At 47.2% G+C, this 15,936-nt stretch overlaps 1 protein-coding gene across 1 annotated transcript; it reads right to left on the bottom strand.

The window, feature by feature from the left end:
* Nucleotides 1-7,744: 7,744 nt before the first annotated feature.
* LOC134011958 (uncharacterized) lies at nucleotides 7,745-9,671 on the bottom strand. Its single transcript, XM_062451532.1, has 3 exons — nucleotides 8,419-9,671; nucleotides 8,114-8,189; nucleotides 7,745-7,991 (listed from the first exon to the last, which is right to left on the bottom strand). Exons 1-3 carry the CDS (start codon nucleotides 9,667-9,669, stop codon nucleotides 7,843-7,845), a joined length of 1,476 nt encoding a protein of 491 aa, XP_062307516.1. The 5' UTR covers nucleotides 9,670-9,671; the 3' UTR covers nucleotides 7,745-7,842.
* Between the last annotated feature and the right edge of the window lie 6,265 nt (nucleotides 9,672-15,936).

Here is a 15,936-nt window from a genome sequence, read left to right as displayed (position 1 = left end):
GCTGGCGTGGTGAGGCTCAGGGAGGGTTGGGAAATGCCTGAGCGCTCAGCCATCAGTTATCACTCAGTCTTTTGTCACATTTAATTTGTTAAAACCTATGTTTGATTCCCCATGATGGATGACAGTTTAGTTAGCAGTAAAATCTTGATGATCATTTACATCCAAGGTGTCCAAGGGTGAACTGGAGATGATTATTCATGCTTTTATTTCTTCTCGTTTAGATTATTGTAATAGTCTTTTTACCTGTTTGAACAAGAAGGAGCTCGACCGTCTCCAGGCCGTTCAGAACTCTGCTGCAAGGCTTTTAACGCACATTAACAAAAGAGCACACATTACACCTGTTTTAGCATCACTTCACTGGTTACCAATCCAGTACAGAATTCAATTTAAAATCCTGGTCCTCACCAGAGCCCTGAATGGAGAAGTTCCTCCCTACATTTCTGATTTAATACAGCTTCATACCCCCACCCGTAATTTGAGGTCATTGGGTCAGAAGCATTTAGTGGTTCCCTGTACCCATTTTAAAACTAGAGGGGATTGATCATTCCGAGCAGTGGCCCCTAGGTTGTGGAATGCCTTGCCTCCCTTTCTACGGTGTGCAAATTCTGTCGAAGCTTTTAAAAAGCAACTCAAGACTTTGCTATTCAAGCAGGCTTTTAGTTAGTTGAGGGGTTTTTATGGTTGTCTGTCATGTTTCTATTTCTATTTAAATGTTCTGTATTCTTTATTTGTAGTGTTATATTGCATTTTGTTGTGAAGCACTTTGTGATTTTATCTGCGAGAGTTGCTATACAAATAAACTTTACTTACTTACATAATGTACATTTTGTTTTTGAGAATTTCTTGGAATACCAATTATTGTGACATGCATATTTTTGAATAGCAACAAGAATTCAAAAGATCTTGGTAAATATTGTGATTTTTAACATTAACTCAATAAAAGATTGACCTATTAGGGTGCTAAAATGTTTTATTTATTTATTTGTATCCATGACAATCCCAAGAAGATCAAACTCGTTTGATGGAATTCCAAACCATTGTCACAATGAAAGAATTACAGTGTCGAACATTCCATTCTAAAGTTACCATGAATATGATGTACCAAACACAGCAGAAATCACAGACACAAGACAAGCACTGCCGCTTTACAATTACAATTATATAAAAAACGAAAGACAAACCAGCAAATTCCTCTTTCACTGCGAGGTAAGTTAAGCCTAAAATAAAGTTATTGCCTACAGTCTGTACAAAACAATGTTAGGCCTATGTTAAAAATATAGGCCTATTCATGACTTTTGGTGTCTCAACAGGAGACCAGTCTCACGTAGTGGGTTTTTTCTGTCTTCAAAAACAATATTTCTACACAAATAATTAAATATAATATAAAAACATGACATTACCAAACCTGCAGGCCAATGTTACTCCCTGTAGTCTTGATCCAAATGTTTCTCTCCACACAGAACTGCAGAGAACCAAAGACTCGTATTACGGTCTCTATATTGAAAACAGTAACAGTGCAAGTTACATTTATTTATTCAAGTTGTTAATGTGTGATTGCACTTAGAAAACAATTGATCTTTTGATGGTGTTTCTGTACTCAGGTCTGGTATATGAAGAGACGCGACCAGCTGCTGAAGATCCAGGAGGAGATACTCAGAGAGACCGAGAAGGAGTGTCGTCTCTCTGGGCTGTTTGGCAGAAAGGTACGTCACAACAACCTGGTGTAGAGAAACAGTACATCACATTCTGGAACAAAGGATTTCCTTTATTTCTCTGTCTGTCAACTTTCTCTTCTCTCTCTCTCTCTCTCTCTCTCTCTCTCTCTCTCTCTCTCTCTCTCTCTCTCTCTCTCTCTCTCTCTCTCTCTCTCTCTCTCTCTCTCTCTCTCTCTCTCTCTCTCTCTCTCTCTCTCTCTCTCTCTCTCTCTCTCTCTCTCTCTGTGTCTCTCTCTCTCTCTATCTCTTTCTCTGTCTGTCTCTGTCTCTGTCTCTTTCTCTGTGTCTCTCTCTCTGTCTCTGTCACTCTCTCTAACTCTCTTGTATTTTTCTCTGGTGAAGGTCACCATGGAGGGACTTCATAGGAGTATGAGGTCAGACATGTGCTCTCTGGCCTTCCTCACAGCCTGATGCCCTCTCACTCCACCTCTGAGGTCCCCGGAGCTCCCAGTCTCCTGCAGGAAACTGGAGAGCTCACCCCCAGGCTGGTCACCATCACCTTCCGCCACCTGCTGGGTGGAGGTACCCAGGGAGGAACCACCTGGACCTCCGTAGACGGGCTGAGGGCCAAGGCCGCCATGGAGGAGATCCGGTGGCTGCTGAAGGACACCGTCACCTCTGTCCTGGCTCCGTACGGGGACGTCCCGGTGCACAAGATTGTGTTCATCACCTCAGCTCTGGCCCGGGATGTGGTGAAGGCTGTCTTTGACAGGTTTGAGGTGGAGTCTTCCACTTTCTGCCTGCTGAATGACAGCTACAACTTGCATTCTCTGGAGGCAACCAGGAAGTTGGTGGATGAGGTGGCAAGGGGGAACAAGGTCATTGTGTTTTCAGTCTGGAGCTTATAGATGTCAAAATCACTCACATTTCACGTTTCTCTCACGACAGCTCCAGAACATGTGGGCATAAACTAGCTCTTAAACTAAGTCTCACTGTTTGAACTGTCTATCAACAGGGTCATAACAAGCCAGGTGCTGAGAGCTCCTTCAGCCTCAAGGAGAGCATCACCGTGGACACTGATCCCCAGGCAGAAAAGGTGAAGAAAGCAGATTGATTCATAGTTGGCTTTGGGTTCAGTGTTATCGTGACCAAAATGGGAGATTGTTTTCAATGGCAACTGAACCTTAATTCTCCCTCCAGTCTTGGCCTACCTCAATGGAGAAAGGCCTCACCATCAAGGCCATCATCCAGGACCAGAAGGAGATCAAGGCCCTGGCCAGTGCTGGAGCTGACATGAAGACCAGTCAGAACAGACATCTGACTACATCTCAGCTGTCCACAGCTTCTCTGGCTGAGTCTGGCCTCGACCTCACCCCGAGGGAGGCTGGGGCTCATGCTGCTGAGGGGAAGCTGGACAGAGGCAAGGCCTCAAAGCTGGCCCTAGAGGCTGGCCTCACCAGCACCAAGACCCTGGCCCTAGAGGCTGGCCTCACCAGCACCAAGACCATGGCCCTAGAGGCTGGCCTCACCAGCACCAAGACCCCGGCCCTAGAAGCTGGCCTCACCAGCACCAAAACCCTGGATCTAGAGGCTGGCCTCACCAGCACCAAGACCCTGGCCCTAGAGGCTGGCCTCACCAGCACCAAGACCCTGGCCCTAGAGGCTGGCCTCACCAGCACCAAGACCCTGGCCCTAGAGGCTGGCCTCACCAGCACCAAGACCCTGGCCCTAGAGGCTGGCCTCACCAGCACCAAGACCCTGGCCCTAGAGGCTGGCCTCACCAGCACCAAGACCCTGGCCCTAGAGGCTGGCCTCACCAGCACCAAGACCCTGGCCCTAGAGGCTGGCCTCACCAGCACCAAGACCCTGGATGGAGCTTCTGCCAAGATGCTGTTGCTTCTAGAAGATGAGCCACTGCTGAGCATCCATGGTGTCTTCCCTCAGGAGGCTCCAAGACTCCTCATGGTGTGAACATGAAATCATTCTTTTGTTGACAAGTTTCACCAGACTGAATAATACCATTGCACATGTGGTATGAATATGCTTCAGTTTGGAAGTTTATGCCATTGCTCTACAGTATAGTTTATGGTCTTACATGCTTAGTATTGTCTGTTCACAGACCAGTGAGGTCCCAGCTGACGTGGAACAGGAGAGCTGCATTGGTGAGTACCTTCTCAGATACCAGGAAGCTACATGCACAAGTTCTACTACATACACACTTCTCAGATACCAGGAAGCTACATGCACAAGTTCTACTACATACACACTTCTCAGATACCAGGAAGCTACATGCACAAGTTCTACTACATACACACTTCTCAGATACCAGGAAGCTGTGTGGAGAACATGCAGATACAGTGTTAATGCAGGTTTTCTTCCTCAGTGGGCGGACAACAGGAGGAGGATGGAGGGGAGGAGATAAGGGGGGGGATGAGAGGATTCCTCCGTCGAATGAGGAAGCTCTTTACCTGCTGCTCTGCCTCCTCAGAAGAGGAGGACTAGAGAGGCTCCCAAACAGTGAGAGGGACCTGAGGACCAGGCAATATCATCAATATGGACCCCTTGGACATAACCTGTGTCCATCACAGAGCCTGAGCACAAAAGAAAATGTACTTTGTAGCCATGTCTTTTTTTGTGGTTGACTTTTTATTTATGGGGATTTACTGAAAATAGCGTGTTTGTCAGTGTTCATTATTTTGATTTACAAATATATATACATATATACTGTATACATAAAAATGAAAATATATAGTCTCTGCTACACTAGGGTCCAAACAATTGAAGTACAGCATTCAAACATTTGAACATTAAAGTTCAAATGTGGCATCATTTCAATGTAAACGTTTTGTAACACGGCGCACAATGCAGCAGAGGGATAAGACAAGAAGCCCTTTTAGACTCTCCATGTGGTTCAATTCTTCAATGAAAAAGCCACACGAACCCAAGCACCTTAGAACCCTGCAGAGCATTCCATAAGAGAGCCAGAGGCAGGAGACAGAGAAACAGCATGAAGGAGGCTTGAGACAGATCAGAGGGAACAGAACAGAACATGAGGTCTACTGCAGGTTTTAGGCAAAGTACATCTTGTATGTGAACACCAGGGTGCATGTGTTGAAAGAAAGATCGGGTGATATTAAGACCCGCTTCCATGATAGGTTTGTTGTTTTGTGGACATTGTGGATGTCAGCTAGTGGTCACAGCCAAACAGCTCCAGGGAAACCCTGTGCTGTTCCGGAAGGGTCCGGGCCGTGAGCATGGTCACTGGTGTGGGGAGGGGGGAGAGCGCTGTTGTGCTGTAGCAGATTAGAGCTACCAAAATGAAGGGTCAACTTGACTCTTTTAACAGCGAGCAATTTCAACCTTGATATATTCATATGTGAAATCAATATTATAAAAGTTATGGCATTGTATGACATGGTTCAAAAGTTTTGCAATCTAGTTAGACTTTACAGTCGATAAAAACATAATTAAGAACCTACAATTAGCAGTCACAGCGTTTGACAATGGAGATTCAATCTGCTCCCTGATGGTTTGTGCATTAGCTGTGCGTGTGTGGTCCGCCCCCTAGTGGATTGCTGGTGGAACTGCAGGTGACCGTGCTGCCTCCAGCCAAGCTGGTACAGAACATAGTTCTGTTGCTGTCAGGAACATGCTAGGTAGCAGTACAAGTCACTGGAGGGGCTAATGCTCCAGAGGCGATCCTGAGGTTTTCATCTGTAAAATGAAGGCAGTCTGCATTGACACTGAGCACACATAGAAGCAAGCCATGTAACCATACGTTTTATTCAATCGTCTTGAGGCAACAATAGTTGATTGAACACCGGTTGACCATAAACTAAAGTTGAAGGTAAAGAGACGAGAAGACCCAAACTCATGTTCTCCTGTTCAACCAAGATCCAGACTCCACGCTCAGGAGACTCACAAGCCTTCATGTCGGCTTCCTCGGTTCACCTGGTGACCAGAAACCAATTACTGCTGATATCATTCACCTGTCCTCAAAGTCTTGTTCTAGGGACAGTTCCCTTCCTGACGGAGGGTGTTAGTCCTTACATGTATAAGGTAATAATATCCTGTTAATATCTTTCTTAGTTTTATAGTGCTCAACAGGTATCTCACTTTGAAGGGACAATATTTGCACATATAAAGGAGCTGCACATTGCTGAAACAAAGAGAAACTCAAGAAAAGACAATAACATGTCTGATCAGGTAGTGATTGGTATAGCAGCATTGATCAGCAGTATGTTATCATTCCTTCACACATGTTTGGATGCAAAAACAACTCCTTTCGAATGCACTGCAAGCTCTGCACACCCAAGTAGGCTACCACGAGCTAATGGCTTTCACAAACTCACCGTCTAATTTGAATAAAGGCAACTAGTCATCATATCTTCCGCTCCATGAAACACATGTTAATGCTTAGTTGTAGGCTACACATATATGGTTCTTTAATGTATTTGCGTTGTACTAAAATGCGTTCATTTTCAATGGGCATAAACAGGTGCAGCCCACATTTTTCAACATTAACATTTCAATATAACAAGTCATTATGGCCTTTGGAAAAATGTTTTTTTTGGGGGGGAGGTGGGGTCGTGCATTATAGACCCCTGTGCCTAAGCTTTTGTCCTTAATGGCATTTTTTCCCCTTACTACTTTTACTTTTATACTTTAAGTAGTTTTGAAACCAGTACTTTTATACTTTTACTTGAGTAAAAAGCTTGAATTGATACTTCAACTTCTACAGAAGTATTTTTAAACCCTAGTATCTATACTTCTACTTGAGTAATGAATGTGAATACTTTTGACACCTCTGAACACAACACACACATAAGTACATCAGAATCTTAGAACCTTTTCTGAGTCAACGCGCACCTCCCTGTGCTATAGCTTTGTTAGGAAAACAAACAGGACCGTTACACTCCAACAGCAATATAACTTGTTTATTGACAATGATCAGATACAGTAGAGTGTTCCGGACGGCAGTGAGTCTCTGTGATGGTCTTCTCCTGATATCCACTCAGCCCAGCGAGTTCCAGCCAGGTGAGAAACTCCCAGTCCTCGTCCGTACTGCTGAAAGTACATTTCTGGCTCCTTGGCAACGGTCCTTACGTTGTCCGGGAGAAAGTGGGCCAGGAGACCTGCAGGGTAGAAGAACCGAGAGGCAGGAAACCAGAACAAACATCCCACATCAGCCTCCTGGAGATCCTCCAGGCCGTGTGTCCAAGTGTCCTTGAGCAAGACACTGGACCCCAAGCTGCTCCCGATGAACAGGCTAGCCTTGCATGGCAGCTCCGTCGCTGTGGGTGTGTATGAATGGGTGAATGAGAGGCATAATGTAAAGTGTTGTGGGTGCCGGGATGGGCGGCTGTGGCTCAGAGGGTAGAGAGAGAGTTCTATCCCCAAATCCTCCAGGCAGGCACGTGCACAGATAGACCCCTAGTGGTGCTCAAGCACCAGTTGCGATGTAATGTTTTCAGCAGCGCTAATGTTGTGGTTAATTCATCACCAAACAACGTCAGGGGATTGCACAAACACCGTCATTACCTGTTTGTCTGATGCTGCGGGTCAGAGAAGAAGTAGGCTGCAGCCGTTTGGCCTGGCGCTCAGCACTGCATGAGCACTAAGTGGAGGAGGAGGGAGGGGCGCGGGCTTGTGAGCGCCGCGGAGCATTTCAGGGCGAAATTCTCACAAGAACTTAAATAAATGCCCCGTCAGATATCAAAACACATTTGGGGGGAATTGATGACAGAGCAAAATATTGATGAATGAAGAAAAAATAGGGCTCCAGCAGAAGGGGCACTTTTCTCATCCAGGGCAAAAGGGCAGGTGCTTGAGCACCACTAGGGGTCTATCTGTGCACGTGCCAATGGGTGCCCCTTTTTTTGGTTTGAGCACCTGCCCCCCAAAATGTCTGTGTAAATGTACTGAGGCACAGACAAACCAGACCTCCAGGTTTGTACTGAGGCACAGACACACCAGACCTCCAGGTTTGTACTGAGGCACAGACAAACCAGACCTCCAGGTTTGTACTGAGGCACAGACAAACCAGACCTCCAGGTTTGTACTGAGGCACAGACACACCAGACCTCCAGGTTTGAGACTAAGACTGGACTCAGTCAAGTCTTGTCCCAGTAATTTGACCCCGAGGAGCACCCATTCTCACTCTCACTACTTAAATCAGTAGGCCGTCCTACTGGCTCCCAGACATCTCGAAGGTCTTGGCGATGGACTTTCGAAGCGCACGGAACATTCGTACGTGTAGAGGACGTCTAGGGGGCTCCTGCTTGGTCTCGTGGTCCTTCGACAGCTCCAGATTGGCAGGCGAACCACACTTAGTCCCTGTGACAAGACAACATTTTAAATTGGTGAATTTGAAGTTAGGCTTTGTCAGATTTAATTAGCCAAATCTACAGGATTACTTTGTGATTCATTAAGGATGACAAGCAGTGGTGGTCGCTCACCAGGTGTGACGTGAGAGCTGGGGGGAAGCTCCTCCTGGGCTGAGGGCTTCTTGGGCTCCGTCTTTCTCTTCAGGAACTGCAGGGGAAAACACAGAACATGCTGGAATCTATGGAAACTATGACAACACCTCTCAGTCCACCAAAGCATCAGGATTAAGAACCACAAAAGCCACTCAGTCCCAACACTGCCTCTTCATTCTATACATGCTCCATTACATGAATAACCAACCCATGGTGATTCATTCTGTACTCATACGATATACTATAAGCTCTGCTCTATAAGTTCTATTACATAAATAACCCACCTTGTTCTTGAAGAGCTTGGCTTTCTTCGGCAGGCTCCACCACTTCAAGCCCTTCTTAGCCTTTCTTGTCTCTCCTGCAGAGGTCGACGCTGTCCCAGCATCCATGATGACCGCTGCAGGGCTGAGCTCACCGAGATCTTCCCCAGGACACGGAGCTGCAGCAGCAGACTCACACAGAGTGTCCATCACTCTCTCGGTCAGGATCCTGACCGTGCGGTCCAGGGTCTCCTGGCAGGCCAGGCTGGAGGTCGAGGGAAGGTTCAGCTCAAGGCTCTTCTGCAGCTGACTCTTAACCGAGCTCTCAGCAAAGCTGTGGATGAGCTCCTGTCTGGAGGGCATCGGGGGGCTTTCTGGCAGCATCAGCTCTGACGTGCATCTGGTGGAGCCCACGGGGCTCTGAAGATGCAGGCCGGTGGTGGCTGTCTGCCGGCGGAGCCGACGGACGTTGGCGAGCAGACTCTCTGAGGCGGTCTTGATCTGGAGCGCGTCTAATTCGGCGGAGTCCAGTCCTACGGCGGCGTTGGAGACTGTTGGACCCTCTTCGTCCTCACATAACTGGCTGAGATTCTCCAGTATGGAGTCCAAGAGGGCACAGGTCAGGAGGCCGTCCTCACTCCTCTTCAGTTCAGCAGTGGAGCACTCTGAAGCGACTACTTCTGCTCTCATGGCACTGAGAATCACCCCAAGGGTCCTCTTGGTCCAAGAGATGGACGCCTTCGGAGGGACGATCTCAGATACACGTTCTTCAAGAGCCGACAGCTTGTCTGCAGCTTTCTGCAGGGTCCTCAGTGTGCTGTCATAAAGCTGCTGGCTGGAGGAGTGGACCTGCTCCCAGAACTTCATGCCACCAGATCTCGCCTTTGCTGAGGCCTTGTGCTGCTCAACCACCTCATGGAGATCGTCTAGGATCGAACCAAGCAGGTTCTCGCAGTTCTCAGAGGAGACCAGCAGAGATGGACGCTCTGAGCTCTCTGGATTGGCCGCATGAGGTGAGCCACGAGGGGTCGCCGGCTGGCGAGAGAGCTTCTGAGTCGCTCTCCTCAAGGCCTGCTGGAACACATCTTTCCCTTTGGTCGCGTACTCTTTTATGATCGTTCCCACTCGCGTGTCATGAGCCAGGCTCTGCCCAGCTGCGGGTGGGCCCTCTGGACGTAAGAAAATCAAGGTCTCCAGGACCTCGGTGGTTCTGTGTCCACTCCCTGGCAGGAGGGAGTCAACAAACAAGGAGCGGTAGATGTGGGAAAAGGACATCTCCGGACGCCTTCGGATCAGCGAATGATCCAAGATGGCTGAGATGCCTTCGACGAGCTCATCGATTTCCAATTCCTCTACGGCCTTGTTTAGACAGGCCAACATCTGTTCGTTGGCCAGCTGCTGGAGTTTTGTCAAGCCTTCGTTCTTCACGCTCTCCCGATAGCAGAACTCACTACTTATGGCTCTGCAGGCTGCTGTCACCGTGTCGACAGAGCGGATCAACAGAAGCCTGATGAGAGACGGGGGCAAACTTTCCAGAGACGTCTCGTTCATCAAAGAGACGCTCTCGTCCGCCGTCACATCTCCCATCCTGGAAGAGCTCACCAGGGGGGTCAGTTTGGCCGCTGCCTTGCAGACCATCTTCTTGACTTCAGAGGAAACATCCAATGTGTCCCATCCTGTGAGGGAGGAGCTGTTCCCTGCTCTGGATGATGAAGACTGGCTGTCCAGCAACTCAACAGCACTCTTCACGGATTCAATGATCCCATCGACCAGGTCACTGGCCAGGGAATGTCCAGAGCCACGGCTCCCAAGATAAGGGATCATGAGCAAATCCTCAGTTCTTGATTGGCTGGATAGCGATGTGGACGAGCGCTCCTTCCTACACGGCCCAAACTGCTCCTCCAGCTTCTGCTCCACAGCCTGGACAACGTTGGTCCTCGACATGGTGGTCAGGAGCTCTCCGAGGGACCTTCCAGAAGACAGACTGCTGCTCCCTGACCTCCTCAGCAGCGGTAGAGTCTGCACGTCGGCACAGACAGCAGAGAGGAAGTAGCTCACAGAGGAAAAGGTAACAGGCCCTTGAGCTTCTTCTTGGATTGCGGCCCTGGCTGCTAAGACGTTGCCGATGACCGGCACGATCACCTCAGCTGCCACAGAGCCCAGACTGGCTTTGGCCTCCACCTGCAGATCCGGAGAGGGGGTTCCACTCTGTCTGCTGAGCGCCACCTGGCTTTCTGTGTCAGCCTGCAGCATGGCGGACACTTTGGTCAGCATCTCCTGGGATAGCAGCCCAGCAGCTGATCTGCTGCAGGTCTGGGCGCCTGGAACATCTCGGCTGGCGTCCAAGTCGAGCAGCAGGTCTGGCAGCCTGTCGTTGTTGATCAGCTGTAACACCGCTCTGATCACAGAGATGGGCAGCTTGGTGCGGCTCGACAGGGCTGAGGAGCAGGCTGTCTTCATCGCCCTCTGGCTGGCAGACGTGGTGCTGCTGCTGGCTGTGCCGGGGGGCATTCTCTCCACTCCACTGACGCCCTGGGAAGTGGACGCAACCTCCAGGGCTTCCAGCTGGTCTTTTGACCCAGTGGCGGGCACTGAAGGAGGGGGCAGATCCGAGGGCTCGACCAGGTCCATGTCCTCCAAACTTAGAGGCCTCACGGTCAACACCCTGATGAAGGTCCCCTTGTCTCCAGACAGACTCCCCTCTCTTCCCTCGTTCACCCCGGGCTGAGATGAGTCTTTCTTATCTTTGTCCATGTCTCTTCCTCAGAGACTGCCTCAGGTCACACTTGCTGTTGCAGTCCGATTTGAGAGAGAGGCTTTCACACCTGACCCCTGAAAAGGCAGACTTTTCCAAAGAACACAGAAAATGTAATTACTTTTTCAGAATAATCTAATATCTACCTACACATCTACATGAGAACATTGTCTTGGAAATTTAAACCTTACTGAAAAAGTTGTTACAACTTGTAAGGTGCAAAACAATCAGACCATTTACTTACAAAAATATTTCTGTGTTCCAATACGAATTTGTCAAGGTGAAAGCGTCGCAGAGATCCAAATCCTTGTCCAAGAAAATGTTCACGTAAAACTGAGCACAGTGATCAGAACGGCCTTTTGTAGTTTATTTGATGAATTATGTCATAATACAGCAAACGTCATCAAACAGCAGACAGCACAATTTGAAGATAGCTCTATTTACTTTTCCAAAGAACACAGAATAGGCTACAATAACTTTTTCAAATTAATGTATAAACTACCTTCATATCTACCAGAGAATATCGTCTTTTAAATTGAAACCTTACAACTTTAAAAAGTCCCCATATCTCCTCGGTGCAAAACAATCTGAACATTTACTTACATTACAATATTTCTGTGTTCCAATACGAATTCGTCAAGGTGAAAGTGTTGTAGAGATCCAAATCCTTGTCCAAGAAAACTTTCTATAAGAAATGAGAGCAGTGATCAGAACGGCCTTTTATAGTTTATTTGATGAATTACGTCATAATACAGTAAACGTCATCAAACAGCAGATGGCGCTCTTTACACCCTGTCTGTTAAGAGTCCAGGCCGTGATCTGTTATCAGTGTTAAACAGGGGCGAACATTTAATTGTACATGAACTGTTTTAAATCACGTTTTGAAAAGTGAAAATGTGTACCCCCCACCACACATTTTGTATCAAGAAAAATATATTTAACAGCGGTATCCACTGTTATATAGATTCTAAAAAGCTGTCCCGCACCCACATTGGAAAATAAACCCACGACGTTGGTGTTCCATATTGCCTTATTTAATTATGATTTGCCCATTTACACGAATCAGGTTTATTTCGACTGGATATCATTCACAGACGCTTCACCTTTACACATTAGGAGACAATAGGGTGATTTCAGGTAATGTGGGAAACTTTTTGCTAGAGGCTCCAGTAGACTTACAAAAAAACTGTTAACTCACCCCAGCGGTGTTTCTGTAAATGGTTTTAGGGCTTAGGAACATTTTCATGTTGGAATGAAATGGGAATACACAGTATTTTAGGAGCTACACACTTTCAAACATAACATGACCCCTTCTTTCACTCATGCAGCATTTTCAGGTCATGTGGGACAGCTTGTGTGGTAAAGTGGGACAGTCATCGTCTGTCAGCCTATCGCTAATATTAATAATAATTAGTTTATATACAACAATGCAACAGTGCAAGGGTGTGGCAAGATTCATTTAGTTGTGGGGGTTGACTTATACAATAGGCATAAAGTGTAACTGATGTAAACCTTAGTGATCTGCAGTCTATGTGCTAGCTAGCTAGTCACGATGCGTTAGCAATTCGTTGGACTAGCGTTAGTTGTCACGCTTACAAGTTTGGAAGCGCTGGTTCGATGACAGTGAAAGTTGTTATTTAGTTGGGAACTTAAGTGCAGTGTGATGCATTGGTGTTAAAAATGTGAGAACTGTCGAATTAAATTACTTTTCTGGCATAAACAAAGCATTACTAGGTGTCCCACTTTACCTGAAGAATGCTGTCACATAAAAGTTTTTTTTTGTTGCTAACAAAGCATTATTTTACACATTTTTGTGTGTTTCAATCAGTGGTTAAACACCTTCATTATGCTGCAATTATGCTCCTCCTCCTCCTTCTCCCCACCCTCTTCCTCCCTCCTCCTCCCCACCCTCCTCCTCTCCTCCCTCCTCATCCCTCCTCCTCTCCTCCCTTGTTCCCTGCATCTCTCTCCTCAGCTCATGGACTCTGGCACAGTCACTGACAGACCTACCCAAACGGGCATTCAGGAATGCACACAAACAAGCACCACACACACATACACAAGCATGACCACACACACAAACACACACTATGCACAGACACATATACACACACAACTACGCACACACACAAACACACAACGCACACACATAAATGCACACATACACAAACACACAAATATGTAGACACTCATACACACACAAACACTACTATACCTGTCTAACTACTTTTGGATTTCATGTAAACGGCAGTCATTACTTAGCTCAGCTCAACACAGAGATATCAGTTGTTCATGTGGTCTTCATCAACTATCTTCATACCTGGGGACATCTGGAACACGCACAACAAAGAACTCAACAGGACATTTAGAAACACACATGGCTTTGAAGAGGAGTGTCAATGGAAAGGTTGTATGTGATCATGTTTCTCTGCTTCTATGGAGAACTGGAAGGACACAGAGGTAGAGAACTGCTTCCAGAGGAGGATGTCATCCATCAAACGTTCTGTCAGACCTCCGGAAAACACAATTCTTCCACCTGTGTCCCAGTAGACGAAGCTGCCCAGGATCACAGGGTGAGAGGAAGAAGAAGAAAAGAAGCTGGAGGACTTTAATCAAGTTAAACTAACGTGTGAGCAGATTGCAGAACACATTGAGGTACAGTACAGTAGGTGTTAGCCAATGCTGTGATCAAAGGGCATTGAATCGATCAGTAAAGATATGTGAATTATCATTGTTAAATAAATAACAAAATGCTAATGTGAGGTCTTCTCTGACTCTAACAGACCCAGGCAGTAAACACAGAGAAGCAGATAAAGGAAACGTTCAACAAGCTTCACCAGTTTCTATTTGAGGAAGAGCAGGTCAGGACTGCAGCTCTGAGGAGAGAGGGGAAAGAGAAGAGGGAGACAATGAAAGAAAAGATTCGAGGAATAAACACAAAGATGGCCTCACTTTCAGACACAGTTGAAGAAGCAGGAGCTTAGGGCAGAGGATGTGTCATTCCTGCAGGTAAGGATGTGTTTTGTGGCAACCAGGGAGCCAAGTAACAGCAGAGAGCCAAGCACCACCGCTGGCAGTGCTCTGGGCAGCTCTGGCTCAGGGGATCCAGGCCTGGTTTGACCGTCCTGCTCCCCAGTCATCCAACAGGAGCTCAGCTGCTCCTCGTTGGCTGATTGGGGAGCGACACAGCATAAAAACTGTCCAGTACGAGACTTGAAAACTGTGTCCTATGCTAACCACCTTTGCTCTTTTCCCTGTTGCCAGGCCTAGAGCTATCCTGTACCCTGGTGAGCAGTTTGAGGAAGAACATTATTTAACCTGTTTTTGTGTTTTGTTAATAAATGCCCAGTTCTACTCAAGTTGGTCATCCTGGAAAGTCTGGTTTTATGAGGTATGAAAGGTATTGCTACACCGTAGCCATGATACAGGTACATGTTTTTCATATCCATGTTTGTGTTTGCAATATCTGTGGGTGTGTATGAACCATATACAGTCTATGGTGTGAACAAATATTGTTTTACCGGAAGTCTTTTAAGTATGCTACTGTAAGATGGGGGTTGGTTATTTGAAAATGGATCAATCTGAATCAAGACCAGACAGAGGATAGAGATGGATTAATTTTAACGTCTTTTAATGAGACCAAAACATGACTTCTCTGCAGAACTCTTTAGTGTCCCTCCTTAGAGCAGCAGAACTATGTACTGTTGATGCTTGGCTAGAGGCAGCAGTCACCTGCAGTTCCACCAGCAATCCACTAGGGGGCCACCCATGCACACCTGAAGCACAAACAAGTAGACAGCAGATTTGCACACCATTGCTAAATTATGTGACTGCTAATTGTTTTTCCTTACGTTTTTTATAAACTGAAGTTTATATAGAGCACAACTCCTTTGATACACCCATCATGTCATAAAATGCCATAACTATTCTACTATTGATTTCACATAATTCCATGTTCCCAGCATAGACTTACTGACACTCCTGTATCAGGGTTGAATTTGCTCACTGAAGAGTCAAGCTGCCACTGCATTTTGGTCACTTAAACCTGCCACAACACACCAGCGCTCTCTCCCCCCTCCCCACAGCAGGGAGTTATCATGGAGGGAGTCAGCAGGAGGAATGTGGTCTCTCTGAGACTCCTGTATCTCCTCCCACCCAGCAGGGAGCCCCTCCTGCCCTGACCACACTGAGCTGACCACTCTGGAGGATCTCTGCCTCCCTGCTCCTCCTCCCTCGGTTTCAAACTTCCTTCCATCTTCTCTCAGCAGTCGGCTCTTTCCAGTTCCTCCTGGGCTCTTTCTCCCCACTTTGGGGTTCTGCTTTCTTCTTCTGTTTCCATGTAGTCATTTAGCAGACGCTCTCATCCAGAGCGACTTACAGTAAGTACAGGGACATTCCCCCCGAGGCAAGTAGGGTGAAGGGCCTTGCCCAAGGACACAACGTCATTTTGCACGACCGGGAATTGAACCGGCAACCTTCTGATGAATAGCCCGATTCCCTAACCGCTCGGCCATCTGACCCCCCCAGTCTTCCATCCTAAACCCCCACGTCCACCTGATGGGCGAGGACGCCGCCTGCATCGCCTCCATCCTCCTCACCCAGTGTGGACGCCCAGGGCCGCCGCGCTCCTGTTTGCTTTCCTCAGTTGGTTGAAAACATGATTTGACTCATAAAGATGCTTCTAAAAGGGTAAAGCTGGCCTTTGGTGTGTGACTTCTCCCTACTGTTGTGTGTGGCTCTGAACGTTCGGAACGTTCCGTGGTTGTCACAATAGCGATTCATTTCAC

The sequence above is a fragment of the Osmerus eperlanus genome, chromosome 25, assembly GCF_963692335.1.
Source record: "Osmerus eperlanus chromosome 25, fOsmEpe2.1, whole genome shotgun sequence".
Classification (NCBI taxonomy): Eukaryota; Metazoa; Chordata; class Actinopteri; order Osmeriformes; family Osmeridae; genus Osmerus; species Osmerus eperlanus.
The sequence above is the reverse complement of the archived record's forward strand: the minus strand, read 5'-3'. Positions and strand labels throughout refer to the sequence as shown.